The 18505-nt window shown below is 44.0% G+C and overlaps 1 protein-coding gene across 1 annotated transcript; it reads right to left on the reverse strand.

Moving 5' to 3' along the window:
- Positions 1-993: 993 nt before the first annotated feature.
- On the reverse strand, positions 994-18226 carry AURKA (aurora kinase A). The gene is made up of 9 exons (XM_021677812.1): positions 18160-18226; positions 14414-14460; positions 11405-11684; positions 9837-9891; positions 8385-8576; positions 7344-7482; positions 4100-4248; positions 1327-1501; positions 994-1199 (listed from the first exon to the last, which is right to left on the reverse strand). Exons 2-9 carry the CDS (start codon positions 14453-14455, stop codon positions 1014-1016), a joined length of 1218 nt encoding a protein of 405 aa, XP_021533487.1. The 5' UTR covers positions 14456-14460; positions 18160-18226; the 3' UTR covers positions 994-1013.
- Positions 18227-18505: the final 279 nt, after the last annotated feature.

Genomic DNA, 18505 nt, shown 5'->3' on the forward strand with positions numbered 1-18505 from the left:
GGACCTCTTGCCAGTCCCGCCTCCATCCTTTCAATCCTCCCGTCAAGCCTGGTTCAGATGCCACTCCCTCGGGGTGCCCCTCCCACCTAATTACCCATCACAGTTTTGTCGGCCCCCTGACTTGTCCCCTCCCTGCTCCGGTCAGTGGCTCCCCTACTAAGTCGTGTCCCCGGTCGTCACAGGATGGATATGTTCACAGGCCAGGCCAGCTCCAGAACCACAGCCCCAACAGCACCACGGAGGGGCCTTCCCACCCTCCCAGTGGGCCCGTGCTCAGCCCAGCATTTCTCAAAGGGTAGGATGAACTGGGATATGCATTATCATTTCAAGGTTAGACACAGGAGAACTTTAATTATAATCATTTTATAGGTGACTTCATGTGCTTTACAAAAACTAAAACCTCAAAACCATGAAATAATAAGCCCTTTAACATCTAGAAAGAGCTGAGACAGGTCTCATCTAGCCAGCCCAAGATGAAGGTAGAGCACATGTTTCTATTTCACAGTCTCGGAGGAGACAAGGAGGACTCGCTAGCCAGGCAGAGGTGTGGGACACCGAGCGCAGTCCTAAAGGGATGCCGGGGAAAGAAAGATAGAAGTCTATACAAAATTCTTTATTTTAACATTTAAAAGAAAGAATCACATGTTCATCCTGACAGCCTTCCCAGGCTTGGCCACCCAATAAGTTACACACACACGAAGGTACTTGGAAGGTTATTGCACGCCTCTGTCACTGATGGAGTCACAGTGATGTGGCCACTCTCCCCGCAGTCTGACCCCGCGCCTGTCCTCCCTCCACCAGGAGGCCTCACTCGGACCAGGCTGGGGGAGGCTCCGGGTCCTGAAGCTAGCGACACAACCGCACTTCCTGGGGCTGCCTTCGCTCCAGAGCACGGTGTTCACCGAAGGGGACTCTTGGGTGGGGAGGCTGAGGCAGCGCCCTCGGGCACAGGCAGGCCTGTTCCTGACACCATACAGCAGCCCTGCCTCTCAGATCCTCCCTCTGCACCATTCTTAAGATTGTTTGCTAGTTGATTCTTTGCTTTTTTGGCTACTTGATGGTTTTGATGAATTTGCTATGATCCAGGGGTGCTCAAGTACTTCTTTGAGAGTCGGCCTTTGGCTGGGATTATGTTTCAACAGTCTTGAAATGAGGTCCCTGGCTCCCTCCGGCACGAAGTCAGGGAATGTGAACTCAACCTGGAGTACAATAAGTTGACAGTCACAAAACGCAGCTTAGAGAGAACAGTACAAATAGCTCACAGCCAAAGTTAAAGCTGGGAAGAATTCTACAAGAAGCAATGGATCATTTCTCATTAGGTCTTACCCGCGATATTCTTTTGTAGGTCTCTTGGTATGTGCTTGCCTCAAAAGGAGGCTTCCCAACTAGAAATTCATAGCAAAGAACCCCAAGGCTCCAGAGATCCACCTTCTCGTCATGCATTCGGCCTTCAATCATCTCTGGGGGCAAGTAATCCAGGGTGCCACAGAGGGTGGTTCTCCTAAAAACAGAGGTAGGCTCAGGTTGGTATGCTTCTGTTTGTATTAGCACAAGAACGGCTAAATGTCATTAACAATGACACGGACATTGATTGAGCGCTCTTCCTAGGCCACATCCTGTGCTCTGAAGCAGGTACTATTTAAATCCCCGGTTTTAGGGGCGCCTGGGTGGCTCAGTCGGTTGAGTGTCCAACTCTTGATTTCGACAACTCAGATCATGATCTCAGGGTCGTGAGATCGAGCCCCGAGTCGGGCTCTGTGCTCAGCGGGGAGTCAGCTTGAGATTCTTTCTCTCCCTCTCCCTCTGCTCCTCCCCACCCACTTGCTCACACGCATGTGCACACGCTCTCTAAAATAAATGAATCTTTAAAAAAAATAAATCCCCCGTTTTAGACAGAAAACAGATTGAGAGAGATGTGCAGCATCACACAGCTAGCAATCAAGCCACACCCCAAAGTTGTCCAACCCCAGAACCTTCTTAAATGATCTGCAATATAAGAAACTTAAAGAATCACTACTATATAAAAGCAGCCATGAAAGTTCTCTGTAAATAGTTTGGAGTTCTGTATTTGTTTTTATATTACAGATAGGCTAAGAAGCTTAAGAGCCAGGTGACATGAGTGACAAACTAAAAACTGTCCCACTGTGAAAGCACTACCTTTGGCCTCTGATACACCACTGGTACCAAAGAGACTTAAATTTGGGGGTGACCTATGAGGTATTCTTGCCAAAAATACTGTGTAGGCCCTTCGACCTACTTCCAGTTCTCAGCAATTACAGAGGATGAAGGACCAAGTGACACCATTTTGGGTCATTTTAAATTGTGGGACAACTGGTCTAAATTTAGACCAAAGAAACACAATCAAATACAACGTATGGATGGACCTTGGTTGGATTCTGACTTAAAAGAAGAGCTCTAAAATTTTGTGGCCAAATGGGGAAATCAGAACATGGACTAAATAAATATAACAAGGCTGTTAATTTTCTTAGGAGTGATAATGGTTATGATTATAAGGACAACGTCCTTATTTTTAGGAGATACATACTCAAGTGCTGAGAGAAGGAAGCATGAGGTCTGCAACTTATTTTTGAAGGTTCACCAAAAAAAAAAAAAAAAAAAAAAAAAAACCAGACACCACCAAATATGGCAAGTGTGTGGCCATACATAGGGCAAATGTTACCACCTGCTGAATGCAGGCTCTAGATGGACAGCTGAGCAGTCAACCACCCATTCGGCATTTCCGTATGCTTGAGTTTTTAACAACGAAGCCTGGAAATAAGCGGAGGGTGGCAAACATTGAACTAGGAGCAAACACCATGTAGGTTTCCATTGCTTTCTATCAGTTATTCTTTGCCACTGGCTCTTCTAGGGGGTCATGCTGAGGCCAGTCACCACGCCCAGCACCCAGAGAGTACATGAGTGCACTCAACTCAGTGGTGACCTGCGGCCTGGGATGAAGGAGCTACCTCTCCAGACCTCTATCCCCACAGCACCACTGAGATGGTGGAAATGGCCCGAGTCAGAGGGTTCTCGAACAACAACACACCTGGGAGCTCTTACGGTTGCTCATGTCAGGGAGGTGGGGCGAGGAGAGCATCAGCATGTACACAGCTTAATCCTTTCTGAAAAGGACACTGATCTTTCCCATCACATGACACCATTGGACAGGTTAAAGTCCAAGTGAGCCCTGCAACTGCACAAAGCCTACAATTCCTCATTGTTGTCTGCCTCCCTAGATGCCAACAGCGCCCACCTAGTGACAACCAGCTTAAAAAAAAAAACAACTACAACAGATTTATGCATTGCTGTAAACAATTAGAAGTGATCTAGCAAAAATAAAGCTCCCCACCCCCACCATGTCACCTATTTTAGGCTATACAATTTTTAACTGTATTTAAGTACTACAGCTGTAATTTTTAAGTTTGTCAACTTTGGAATAGGACTTATCAGTAGATGTATGTTTTTAATGCTCTACCTCACATGAGGCTTCAAAAGCTTAATTAAACCCAAATTAAATTAAAACAGTATTTTAGCTCTTGTTTGCAAAGTTAAGATTTAAATTGTTTCATTAAATTTCTCTCTCTGTGTGAAGAGGGGACAAGAAAGGACTCCGCTGTTGACAAAAGCAGACCACAGAGAATCTTAACCACCACCCTGAAAGTTCTATCCAAACCAATGTGGTTTTGGAAAGTCCCCCAAAGAACTGCGCTCTCAGCTCCAGACCTGTGTGCGCTACCCCTTGGAACTCGTCTCCTGTCCGGGAAGCAGCCGAGTGTCGTCTCCCTGCCCCACTGCAGGCACCACCTCACACATCCTACGCTTCCTTGGTCATATACTGGTCACAAAGGTCCCCTTCACGAGCCTCTAAGGACATTAAGCATCTTTAACCCAGGCCTAGGACACATTAAAAAGCCTCAAAATAGTTGCAGAATAAAACATTCTCAAAGACACTCCTATCAGGTCTAAGTTACTCCAAGTATGTGCATCAGTTACCTGCCCCGATTCCACACACCTATGCTTAAGGGTTTTTCTATTTAGTTCCTGAAAGCCCCCAAGGCTTTTGCTAAACTAAGTAAGTTCCACCTCTAAAGTTACATACCTGGAGGATGGGGCATGTACTGACCACCCAAAATCTGCAATCTTAAGCTCTCCAGCCGATCCAAGGAGTAGGTTCTCTGGCTTAATGTCTCTATGAATGACTCTCTTTGAGTGACAGTAGGACAGGGCATCTGCCAACTCTGTGATATACTATTAAAAAAAATAAAGTATGGAAAGTCTGTATCTTATATTTTATGTAACACAACTTTAGACATCTCTTCTGAAAGGAAACCCAACACAGATTTCAACAGATTTTGTAGACTGACGCAAAAGCTAGAAACAATTGACTCTTTAAAAAAAAAAATTGAACCAAATTAGTGTTTAGCATAAAATACAAGTTATCCCATACTAAGTTATTTATTTGCTAATACAGCAGATAGGATATTGGAAATATAGGAAAAACTGATTAGCTAGAACTCATCACCACATGGCAATTTATGGCCTAGTAGCAATGAATTATGATAATACTGAGAAACTAGCACCAATTAGGGAGTCAGACATGTCAACAATTAAAAAACAATTTTAAAAAACTTGCAAAAGTGCAGTCAATTCCCATTTATAAAACCAAGATCGGGGTGTCTTGGTGGCTCGGTTGGTTAAGCGTCAGCTTTCAGCTCAGGCCATGATCCCAGGGTCCTGGGATGGAGCCCTGTGTGGGGCTCCCTGTTCCTCCCTCTCCCCCCAGACCCCCCTCCCCAGCTCATGCTCACGTTCTCTCTCTCTCTCTCAAATAAAATCTTAAAAAAAAAAAAAAAGAAAGAAAGAAAAGAGCTAGTAGTTAAAGCTGACTTCCTTCACACCTCCCATATCAGACTGTGAATATAGGTAAAGGTCCCTAATATTTCTCTACAGCCAGTTTTATTTGAATAAATCAGAAAAGGGAAACAAGAGTGTATAAATATTCATTCTAACTACTGGGGAATCTAGAAAGAATCAAGCTTTTCTTTCCAATAACTATGTGATTATATCAACATAAACTCCATCTGGATTAAAGAGTAGTAGTAGTATAAGTATTAATGCCAATTAAAGAAGACAACTAATTAGGTTAGCTAATATTTAAAAAGTAAAATGAATCTATTTCTACTTATCCAAAAAGCAAATACTTAAGTATAAAATGTCTTATTGCTGAGACAAGACCAAAGGGTCATTCACCAATAGTGCTGTGATTTCAAAAGTACAACCACCTGAAAGAAATGCCATTTAGGGCGCCTGGGTGGCTCAGTTGGTTAAGCGACTGCCTTCGGCTCAGGTCATGATCCTGGAGTCCCTGGATCGAGTCCCGCATCGGGCTCCCTGCTCGGCGGGGGGTCTGCTTCTCCCTCTGACCCTCCCCCCTCTCATGTGCTCTCTCTCCTTCTCTAATAAATAAATAAAATCTTAAAAAAAAAAAAAAAAAGAAATGCCATTTAAATCAACGCCCCTACTCTCCAGAAACAGAAGGCAGAGTAACCACCAATCATCTGCCGAGTCAACAAAGAACCGCCCAAAGACCCTTTACTTCTTCAAACAAGTAATTTCATTCAAATAAAGTAGCGTAATCCAGAGGGGGAAAAAACAAAAACCCAAAACAAAAACCTGATCATGTTGGACTTTAAGATTAGATCCAGGTAAGAGAATGAAAAGACAAGCCACAGGCAGGGAGAAAACCTTTATAAAACACACGTGATAAAGGACTGGTCTCCAAAATATACAAGAACTCTTAAAACTCAAAACGACCAAAACCCAGTTGAAAATGGGCAAAAAACCTGACAGACACCTCAAAGATGATACACACATGGCAAATAAGCACATGAAAAGATGCTCATCTTTTGTGACTACAGAATTGCAAATTAAAACAATGAGGTACCACGTACACCTATGAGAATGACTAAAATCCAAAAAACTGAGAATACCAATCGCTAGTGGAGGAGGAGAACAGGAACACATTAATGGGGGGGAGGGGGGCAAAGACGGTATATCTACTTTGGAACACAGTTTAACAGTTGTTTTTTCTTGTTGTTGTTGTTTTTACAAGGCTACACATGACCTTACTACACAAGCTAGTTTTCAAATCTGTTGAAAACTTATGTCCCACAAAAACACGCATGCAGATTTTTTTGTGCAGCTTTATTCATAATCACCAATAACTGGAAGCAACCAAGATGCCCTTCAACAGATGAAGGGATAAATTGAACTATGTCCATGCTGCAAAATATTATTCAGCAATAAAAATGAGCTACTGTGCTCACGCCCTGAAAGGATAGAGATGACCCTTAAATGCATATAGTTGGTCCCCCCAGGGGTAACTGGTTAATTATTCTGGTATCACTACACATGTACACTGGAATTGAATAATCAAATGGTTGGTGGATGGTAGGATCCAGGTTTTTCAAGGTTGGACTGCAAGGCTACAGATAAATACGGGGAAAAGGGTAGAATGATCCATGTGGCACTGGACTCATGTTTTGCTTAACATAGATACAAATGGATAAAAATATAGATACATGTATATACACAAATTAGTATACACATATATGTCCCTGTTCTGTCCACCGAGAGCCTAGACATAAGGATACTCCAGTAGCAATGAGCGTAGCTAGCACCCAGATCTTCGAGCAGCAAAATAAAGTAGTATGAGATTATAATTCAAAGTATAAAATATCTGTGAGTCCACATTAATAAATGACTGAATAACTGAGAACAGACAAATCTCTGATGCAGAAGAATTCTAATGATATACGCAGATAGAGGTAGAGGTGGGACGTAACCCCCACTCCTTCTTCAGTGTGGGCAGTGCAGAGAAGAGCACAGTATGGAAAGAGAAGCTTCCCAGGGGAGAAACCTAATGAGCGTGACCTCAGCCAGGTCACCAACACCAACACCCCCAGTGATAAGCCAGGTTTCTAGAAGGGACCACACTAACGGACAATGAACAGGAGAAAATAAGTCTGTACTATCTCTACATGCTCAAAATCCAAGACTATTCTAAAATAAATTATTTTTTAAAAAGAGGGCAACTTTTCATATATACATTTCCACAAAAAAACAGCTGTGGAAACAAACCAGCCACAGTATTCCACCTGGTACCCAAATTTACCTGTACATATGATTCAACTAAGGTATTCTGATTCTTTCATTCAAAGACCTGATCCCAGTGAGCTCTCTTTCCTAAGACAAAACCCACTGGACTATAACGAAAGGCACACTGCTACGTAGGACAGGAATACCATAAACCGTATGGGCCGGGACAATAAATGAAAACTTACAGTAGCAGTTCTCTGCTCATCAAACTTTGACAGTTTCTGAAGTTCTCTGTAGACAGCTCCGAGAGGTGCATATTCTAGAATTAGGTAAACTCTGGTGGCATCATGGAAATAACCATACAGTCTGAGAATATTTGGATGCCTGCAACAAAGGATGAATACTCTAACACCTGGTTTTGGAAAAAATACAAAAATATGTACTAACTACTAATCAAACCCCTTATGTAAAACTAGTGAAAATTGGTTCTGGTCACAGACCACCCCACCACACCCCTCACCACACCCCCCACCTACTTGAGAATCTGAAACTACAGACCTACTCGGGGAAAAAAAAATACATGCATCTGCAGTCAGTTGGCAAACATTACAAGGTATTAATGGACCTTAGGTTTAGTTAAGACTATTTCCTTCCCTCGGGCCATCTTTATTCTTAGGGGGAAAAAATTCAGCTAAATGTTAATTCTCTGCACGTTAGAGAAAGAGACATGGCATCCCCACAGCAGTTTGATTCCCCAAACACTAGGAGACACAACTTCAAAGCAGTGTTGGGCGGGAGAGGTGGGCTGCTGAGGACTTCGGGCAGCTGAGAACACCGCCCAGGACAGCAGCCTTCAGCTCCCGTCAGCTGTTGCCAGGGAAGGATACAGGCCTGATGCAGACAAGTCTGTCAGTATGCACGACTAATTCAAGTCTGAAAAAATACTGGAAGCAAAAAAAGAAAAGAAAAAGACCCACTGGCCAAAGTCAACCTGCAGAGGCTGCCAGTTTGCAACCTCTGCTTAGAGCTCAGAAGTATCATTCCCCTTAATTATGCACACGCAGACACACACACACACACACACACTTGACTCATGTACATAAGTCATTAACAAAGCACAAACCTCCAAGTGGTTTTTCAGGACCACAGCACTTGTCTAGATAAATCCTTGAAAAATGATGAATTAAATCACTCTTTGCAGTCCTACAGAGCAGGCCTTCCACTGTTTAACTCCCTGTAATTAAGTTCTGCAGCACATTCTTTTGAACATCAATCTGGAAACTTACCTAAGGTGGGATTGTATTTCTACTTCTCTTCTCAGCTGATGCTCAACTCCTGCTTTCTCCAGTTGAGCTTTAAATAATACTTTAAGAGCCAGGATAAACTTGCTTTGCTTTTCTCTTGCCAAGTAAACATTACCAAACTTTCCTTTACCCAGTGGACGACCAATTTCAAAATCTTCCAAAGCCCATTGCCTTCTAGGAAAAAATTTGAGCATTTTAAAATGTGAAGATTATCTAACAGTTTATTAAGGAGTTGTAGATATACCTATAAATAATTTTATATTTGAAGTTGTATTCAGTATGTACTTCGGCAAGGACCAAGCCAATAACCACCATATGTGAGTCTCCACAGACATTAAACCCCCTACTCCCCCACCTGCCAACGACTGAGTCAGTGACAAGGAACAATCTGGCCTTTTAGAGCTGAAGACTAATGCAAAGTTCCCAAGGCACTACTACGCTCTGAATTACAGACCTATTACCACCACTGAAGACCACAGGGAAGGTTAGGTAAGTAACTGGAAGAAGTCTTCAGAACTCTAACCACAGCCTCCTCCTCCATCCCAGAGATGCTAACTCTCTGGGGTGGAGAATCACCCTGATAAAGCAAGTGGGATGGATCCTACAGGGTAGCGGGGGCGAGAACCACTGGATTTAGCTTCTCAGAAAGCTGCTATTACAGGCAGCTAAAGCAAAAAAGGCTGTGGGTTCATTCCTGGCTCCTCCTACTACATTCTAGACATAACATTTTACATTCTCGAGTCTAGACAATTCAGAAATTGAGAGCAGACTTTTGGAAAATATCTGGGGAAGATACCGAAGAATACTTCAATTGATAGTGTCAAAATATTCAGAGTCATATATACATGTGTCTTTAGTTTTGTAACATGACTGCCTTTTGTTTAACAAACTTGCTCTTTTGTATAAGAATAAAAATAAATATAGAAACATACCTACACTCTATGTAGTGGTTACTTCTGAGGGTAGAGAGAAACTTATTTTACACATTTCTGTAACAGATTCATACAAGTTTTTTGTTTTTTTTAAGATTTTATTTATTTGACAGAGAGAGCGAGAGCACAAGTAGGCAGAGAGGCAGGCAGAGGGAGAGGGAGAAGCAGGCTCCCCACCGAGCAGGAAGCCCAATGTGGGGCTTGATCCCAGGACCCTGGGATCATGACCTGAGCCGAAGGCAGCTGCTTAACCAACTGAGCCACCCAGGCGCCCCAGTAAGTTTTTTTCTAAATTTGGAAAGCAATAAGAAAAGCTTGAGTCCCTAGTAAACATCATTAAAATTCCTTTTTTTCTTTTGAAAGGTTAGAATTTGGGAAGATTTATATTTTGAGTGAAAATATAAGACCTTTTTATTTTTTAATGTATTCCCATAATTAAACTTGCAATGGTGTATTCTAATAGAATGACAGCACAGGACTTTGTAAATAGGATAAAGCTTACTTTTTTGATTCTTCATTTTTCTGTTTTGTTGCCAGTTCCTTTTCAGAATTATGTCCTATGTAGAATAAATTAAAAATCTATTTTTAGAATAACTACATTTTAGAATAACTATAAGTAATTAAAAACCTATGAACAGAAATGAAACAAAGAATGGTCACCAAAATATTAATGGTATGTCCAGAATGGTAGATCTGGGCTATTTTTAGTTTTCTTTATAGAAAAAAGATTATCACACCCTACCCTGACTCCTACCAGGTAAAGTCTTTACAGATTTCTAGAGTAAAGATGAGCAGATACATATACAGATAGGCCCTCTGAAAAATTTAAAGACTCAAGACTATGCAGATTCTCCCTGAAGCTTCAGTTTCCAAATGAAGAGCCTCTAAAGCAGAATTGCCAAAATCCCCATCCATGATATGCTCCCACTCATCAGCTTCTCCCCCACTAGGTGGGTTAGTCCACTGTCCAGATGTATGTGTGTACAAGTTATCAACAACGTGCAACAAAACATAAACCAACCACCTTTCTTCCACTAGATTAGCTGCCAGGGAGAAATAAAAAAATAGAAGCCACAGAGTCAGCAAAATGTACAATAAACAAATTGCACAACAGGGTGAAGTCATTAGCCAGAGGCTACATAGGACATTTCCACTTCAAACTCCAGCAGCAGCAGGGTACGCTCTGCTCAGATACCTGCATGCGGGCCCCAGCTGGTTTCCCCCTCCACGCTTCACCATCTCCATTAATGCCATCAATATGACCACCATCCCTATGACCAGTTGACTGCCCAGTTCTATCCTGTCTGCATCCTCAGGGAGCACTCGAATTTGCCTGCACTTCTCCATCCTGGCTGTGTCTGAGGGTAAGTGAATGCTTCTCCGCTTCCTCGTCTGTCAAACAGAGTTAATAACAGACTCCCTTCACAGTGGTTCCAAGGACTGAATGAGACAACACGGATGAAGGGAGCACTTCTCCTGACTGTGAGCACACAAAGCTGATAAATAGTAACTATAAATATCCACCCTGCTCCACCCAGTTCAGGCTACCGTCTTTGACCTAATCCCCAGCAGCCTGCCTCCTGTCTGCTATCCCGAAGGGCAGCGTCACTACCTTCCACTTCATTCCACACATCCAGAGGAAGCTTCTTTCTAAAAGTCCAGCGCCTCCTCTGCTTAAAAACCTTTCAGCAATTTCCCCATTCACAGGGGGTGAAGCCCCACTCCGCAACATAGCCACAGTGCCCACCGTGACCTTACCCCGCAGCCTCAGTCCATCCAAGTCCATCCACTTCCCCGACTGCCCTCCACACTCCCAGCCCTGGAACTTCAGTTCCTCAAGCATACCAGGAGGGTAGGAATCAGCTCTCCATCCTGGGCACAGGGCTGGCCCACAGGAGACACGGCTACTTCAACCTGACATCAGATTTTCCCCCCATCCACAATAAAAAAAGATGTAAATGCCAGGGCTCCAAACAATAAATGCAAGTCTATTCACTTGCCACCACCCCTTTTTTAAGCAACTAAAAGAAATAATAACTATCCAATAGAAGTCTCAAAAAGCTGATTTACCAGGGGCTGATGATGACGACTGCTCATTCTTTTGGGTATTATTCAGTGGCCTAGAGACGGGACGGGGAACACTGGTTGTCTGCAATTGCTTCTGCTTCAGATTCTGAACTGGTTTATGGCTGGAGACGAGCTTTGGTGCTTGTGGAGGAATTCGCTGGGAGGAATTTGAAGGACACAAGACCCGCTGGGCCTGGCCACTATTCGCAGATAACGGATTCTGAGAAGGAATTTGCTGAGTCACCGGAACACGTTTTGGACCATCACCGAGTGCAATCGTAGTCTAGGTTGGGAGGGAAAAATAAATTTCATGTCTTCATCAACAAAAGCTCAGTATTTTGAGAATTTCACAAAGTCTGTTTTCTAGTATAACAAAATACTGAAGGTCATTGATAATCCATGGAAGGGGAAAGCTATTTTCATCAGCACTCCCAGAGGATATGGTTAATATACAGCTGAAAGGAATACCTGAAGGATACCTCCCACGCACCCCAACACCCCACCCCTAAAAATCATGCTCCCATAAATAAATGTTCATTAACTAAACTTTCATCTGAAGAGGGAGACATCAAACACTTTCCAAGAATTCTCAATGACTTGGAAATTATTACTTAGCAAAAAGCACAATACAGAAACTTTATACCAAAATTCCAATTTCATTGACATTTCTTTGGCAATACCGTACAGACGTTTACAAAAAAAGACAAAGAAATATGTCAAAATATTTAACAGTGGTTATCTTCAAGTCAAGATGTTTTAGAAGACAGTCTGAGAGCCTCGTGGGTGGCTCCATCGGTTAAGCGTCTGCCTTCGGCTCAGGTCATGATCCTGGGGTCCTGGGTTCAAGCCTAGCATCGGGCTCCCTGCTCAGCAGGGAGCCTGCTTCTCCTTCTCCCCGTTTCTCTGCCTGCCACTCCCCCTGCTTGTGCTCTGTCCAATAAGTAAGTAAAACCTTAAAAAAAAAAAAAGTCTGAATTTTTGCATATTCCAGATTTTCCACAAAATATTTATTACTATTAATTATTTACTAATGTTTCATTGTCCCAAATACTTACAAAATGGGTCTGAGCCAAAAGAACTATGGCAAAGAGGAAACAAACAGATTCTTCGAAGAATTATGCCAAAATATATTATTTACATGCCTGTAAGTAGCGGATCATAAGCTTAAAAAATAGTTAATTCTAAGACCTTGAATTAATCAAACTAAAATGGGGTGGAAGACTTCCTCCAACTTCAGTGGAGGAAATTTCCTCATAAATGAGGGAAAAAGCCTGGCAAGGGAAGCCTCAGAGTGCCTCACAAGAGACAGTTCCCAACTTCCAAGTAAAAAGTCAATTACTTCTGAAATTAGCAATGTCCACAACACAGTAGGCATTCAGGCAGTGACAAACATTTTAAACAGAGCAGTTTTTTTAAAATGATCTTTATCAGGGGCACTTGGGTGGCTCAGTCAGTTAAGCATCTGCCTTCAGCTCAAGTCATGATCTCAGGGTCCTGGGATTGGCAGCGTGGGGTTCCCTGCTCATCAGGGAGCTTGCTTCTCCCTCTCCCTCTGTCCCTCCCCCTGCTGGTGCACACGGGCTCAGTCTCTCAAATAAATAAAAATTCTTTAAAAAAAATATAATGATGTATTGTATGGTGACTAACATAATAAAATAAAATTAAAAAAAATAAAAAATAAAGTGATCTTTATCATAGGAATTGAGAATCAAATACAAGGACTCAAGTTAGCCTTTTTCTAATTGGTTATTTTAGACTTTCAGCCAGTAAAAAAAAAAAAAAAAAAAAGAAAAAGAATCCATTTATTTAAAAAAAAAAAATTCTCACCCCGTCAGCATGGCTAAAGTCAAAAACACAAGAAACAAGTGTTGGCAAGGACGTGGAGAAAAAGGAACCCTCGTGCACTGTTGGTGGAAATGCAAACTGGGGCAGCCACTGTGGAAAACAGTATGGAGGGTCCTCAACAAGTTAAAAATAGGGGCACCTGGGTGGCTCAGTAGACTGGACGTCCAACTCTTGGTTTCGGCTCCAGTTGTAATCTCAGGAGGTCCTGATATCAAGCCCCAGGTTGGGCTCAGCACTGACTGTGAAACCTACTTAAGATTCTCTTTCTCTCTTCCTCTCCCATCCCCTCCCCCTGCCCACACACACCCTGCTCATGCATGCTCTCTCAAAAAAAAAAAAACCACGCACACACAAAAAACACAAAAAAACTTCTAAAAACAAGACACCCCCCCCACACACACACAAATCAAGAAGGAAGATTTGCATTTTTATGCTGACTTCCTAGAAGGAATAAAATCTGGGGATTACTTATATTAAAGGATCTTTATATAAAGACTTATTCCCCCAGCTGCTCCACAAATATTCATTAAATTCTAAGACTAGGGGTCTTTCCTAGGTGAAGCCTTCCTGGATTCCAACCTAGCCGAATCTGAATTGAGCACCCCTCGGCAGAATCATTCAGGTCATTTCATACACACATATTTTATGATGGCGTGGTACTGGCTCACATAACTCCCCCAAAGGGCTAAGCTCTTCGATGTCAAAGACCATGTGCTTTTCACCATTGTAATCCCTGCATCTGACACAGACCCTGGCTCAAAGTGGGCTCCCAGGAAATGGGATGCCTACAATGCAGCTTGACAGCCTCTGAGCTTACCATTCCCTGAATCGTGACCAGAACAAACTACGGCAAAGCAATTTCATTTCTGGTGAGCAAGTAAGCACAAGCAAGTATTAGGAACCTGTTGTGCACAGTATTATCCTACACACATTGGAGGAATGCAGATACTTAAACAGCTAGCTAGAAGACAAAGCAGAACAAAATAAAAGCTACAGTGACAATCCACAAAATGTTACTGAATGCCAGGAAAAGAGACTGACATCCAGGAATGTAGCAGAGAGTTCTAAAGTTACAATCCAAAGTAAAAGTAAAAAGAACTCCAGATATAAAACCAATCTCCATTGGGTTTTATAAATGTGATCGAGAATACAGATTATCCAATTTACCTTAAGAGGCCCTGCAATGCAGTTTTCTTTAGATCGGTCCATGATGCCTGAAAAGAAAAAGAACCATCTTTAATTTATACAAATCCTCATGCTTCCAAGTGCAGTTATGCTAGATCTGGGTTATAGCTCCTGATGAAAAAGCCTCCACAACACAGAATTTCACACTTTTTCTTTGTCCAAATGAAGCTGGCCAGGGAGCCTTGTTTTCTCAGGTGATATAAGGGACAGGTGTGGGGCTTCCACCCCACACTGCATCCCCTCCCCCAGCCCCCAGCTTCACTCCCTGAGTCCTCCCGCTCCACCAGCTTGTCTCTAAAGGATTACTTATCAGTGCAGGAGCCCGCTTCCAACCCTGCTGCCTTTTAAAAGCAGGTCCTCTCTTCCCCATAACGGACTCTGGCTATGACAGCACCTCTCTCCTCACCCTTCAACAGCAAAGCTCCACAACAGTCATCCACACTCACCACATCCACCATTTCTCTCAGCCTCTAGCCCTCTCCCCCATCAGGATTTCATACCCACCAAGGGGCCGGCTCATGACTGACGTCTACTGTTACCAGATTGGTGTCCCCCAGCAGCATTTGACAGGGTGGCTCTTTTCCCACTCCCAGCCTCTGCTAGCTTGCAGGGTGGTACCCCATGTTATCAGCTGTCCTACTGCAACCTCCTTTGCTCGATTAGCCTCACTTTTGCCAACCTGAAAGTCTGGGGTGACCTAGAATGAGTCCTTTGACCCCACTTCTTCATCCCTACCCTTCCTAGGGCACCCCTCATCCAGCACCAGTGCTTGAAACATCTTTAAGATGATGTGAATTTACATCTTCTACCCTAACCTCTCCTCTGACTGCCAGACTCCTACCTACCTACCTACCTGCTCAGTATCCCCCAGAAAGGTCTGCCAAGCACCTCACTCCCAACACATCCAGAAAGAACCTCTTCTCTCCTCCTAGCTTTTCTTCCCCTCCGCTCTCAGGAGCAGCCTGAGCTTAGGCCCAGAAACACTCTTTTGCAGCTATCTTCATTCCCTATAGGAACTCATCCAGTTTCCTGGCTCTCAATACCATTCACAGGCTCAGGACCTCCAAACTTCCTTCTCCAGTCCAGACCTTTCCTGAACTCCTACCACCTATGAAACATCTCCGCCTGTAATCGGAGGCCCCTCAATTTTAAAATGTCTCAAACGGAATTCCTGCTCCCTCCCTACCCCATCTGTCCAACCCTGTTCTCACAAATGTCCCCATCTTAGTTACTGGCAAACCCCGCCTGCCAGTTGCTCGTGTCAACTATCCTTTACACGGTTCTCCCTCAAACCCCACATCTAATCAATCCATCAGCATATCTTGTAGGCTCTACCTTTAAAATCACTGCTCAGGACCTTTAATACCACCACCTGATCACACCAATGCTCTCTCCCTTCAACTCTTTGCAACAGGCTTCCCATGATCACTCTGCTTCCACCCTTGCCCCATTATGGTCCTTTCGCAAACTATTAAGTCAGCTATGCTGGTCCTTGGTTCAGAAGCCCCTCATGGTCCCTCAACTCAAATTCAAAATCCTACCTGCATAGACAGGCCTACAGTCTCAGAGTATGGACCCTGACCACTTTCTGGCCTTATCTCCTCTTTTCTACTGCACACCAGCCATACAGGGCTTCTTTCTTTCCTCAAAGCAGTCCCCTGCCACAGGGCCTTTGTACTTCCCTCTACCCACTTGGCTCTTCTACCCACTTGGCTCTTCCCTCAAATAGAAGTGTGGCTTGCTCCTTCATTACATTCAAGTCTCCGCTCAGACGTTTCCTTTCTGACCATCTTGCTTTTATTTTTCTTCATAGCCCTTACTTAACATCTTACATAACATTACTTGTACTTGTTTACTTCTGTCTTCCCAGACAATATCCCGCTACCTGCTCAGTATCCCCAAGGAAAGTAAGCTCCATGAGAGCGAGGGCTTAGTCCCATTTTGTTTATGTTGCCTCCCCAGATCATGTCTGGTATGTAGTTCCTACACCAGTGTTTGGGGAATGAGTTAATCCATTAAGAAAGCAAATCAATAATGCAAATAGTTTATAACACTTACTAAGCTCATACTGTGAGTCAGGCACAGCAATATATCAAGTAAGTAGGACATAAACTCCAAGAAACAAACCTCTCTGTATTTTTCCTGCCCAGGTGCTCTGAATTCTAGAATCCAATCAGAAAGTGTCCCCCACCCCCACACTTTCACATCCATTTCACAAATAAGCAAATAACTCCACTTTGAAGATAGAACCACAGCTACAGAGCAAGGAGTCCTTATATTAAACAGGTTAGGAGAAATGACAGAAAGGAAAAAGGAGTTATAAGCTTGTGTTATGCAAACATTAATTTCACACACGCTCTAATGCTTTCTTCACTTTCCCTAACGATCACAAGCAGCAGACTAATGAGATCACACAGGCTTAAGGACATTTATTCAATAGTCTTCAACAGAAACTAGATATTTGCCCCAATTGAATATACTTTTCCTTCTCAGGGAGATAATAATAAACAGGATGGAGTAAGCTTCTGATCCAAAAATTCTGGAGAGAGCCCCAGGAAAATTGTTTCTCAAATGATTCCAGTCCACAGCCAGGGTCACATGACCCAATGACTTGCACAAGATTCCTGCAATTCAAGCCACATATTCATACTATTCTAAACAGGAAAACTGTTAAGCTTATATAGCACTATGCCTTTAGACTTTTTCTTCATCAAACTTGCTAGTGTCTGCATAGACTTAGAGGAGAGTGGGAATGAGTATGTGGCTGAAAAGAATCTGATTCAAAGAACAAGAAAGGTTAAGGAGAGAGGAGGAACCGTTAAAAGTCAAGGGCAGTAGCAGCTCCATCTCCATCTGGAGGGCACTTGCTAGAAATGGAGACTTTCGGGCCCAACCACAGACGTAACAAATCAGATCCTGCATTTTAACATCCCCAGACGTCTAGTATGCGCTGGTCTAGATCACTGGTTCTCCATGAAACATCAGAATCACCTGGGAAATTTGACAAACTACAGACACCTGAGTCCTCTAGGCCCAAGCGCTTCTGATTCATTAGGTGGGTCTACATTTTTCACAAGGACCCTCTGAAATCACGATAAACGCCGTCCAAGATCTGCGGCTTGAGAAGCACTAGCCAAAGAAAACCTCTTTGAGCAAGTTTTCATTTATTCACCCACTCACCCATCCAGGACAAGGGTCCTTCCTGGCTATGCTATCCAAAGTAGCCCCCGGTAAGCCACACCACTGTTTTCTTTTGCAAGTTCTCCGGCCAGTTGGTCGTCTGGCGCCCCACCCCCGCTAGAACGCAAACTCCCAGAGAGCAAAAGCCCTCCTATTTTTTTCTTACCCAGGTACTCACCGAATACGAGAACCCCATCAGAAAGCACCCCCACCCCCAATGCCACTCAACAACCCCATGCACTGCAGGTGTTTAGTAAACACCAAGCGGCATCTTACAGGGCGCCCCAGTACCCGCGAGCAGAGGGGAGGGCGCTGGGAAAGCACCGGGGGGGGGGGGGCAGAGGAGGGGAGCGGGGAGGATGCAGGCGGGGAGAGGAAGAGAAGGACTGAGGCGGACCGAGAAGGACCAAAGTGGGGAGGGGGGCACCGAGGGAGACCTCGCCCCGACTCTTCCCCGCCGGCCCCGCAGCCCCACCGCCCTCTTCCTTCCCACCCGTCCCGCCGCCCTCGCCCACCCGTCTCACAGAGCTGTCCCAGAGTCTACGAACCCGTCGGCTCCCGCCTCCGACCCAAAGCAGCCGAGTCCTCCCGAGCGCTCAGCCGTTAAGATTCAAAGTCTTCATTTTAAATAGGAGTTAAACCCTCTAATCTGAAAGCTGATTGGCCTGGGCTAGAGAGGCGCTGCCTTTTGATTGGTTCACAGCCAACCGGACGGCTTGAGTCACGTCCAAGGCGGTGACAGCGCGCAGGCGCACTTGCCCGGTAAGGCCCCGGAAGTGGTGGAGCCAACCGCCCGCCAGACTTTGGCAGTTCTAGCGCCCGCGGTGCTCTCCGGGATCCGACATTTGTCGGCCAGACAGCATTTCGTTCGTGCCAATCAACGTTGTCGCGCAA

This window comes from Neomonachus schauinslandi, chromosome 10 (assembly GCF_002201575.2).
Source record: "Neomonachus schauinslandi chromosome 10, ASM220157v2, whole genome shotgun sequence".
NCBI classification, from domain to species: domain Eukaryota; kingdom Metazoa; phylum Chordata; class Mammalia; order Carnivora; family Phocidae; genus Neomonachus; species Neomonachus schauinslandi.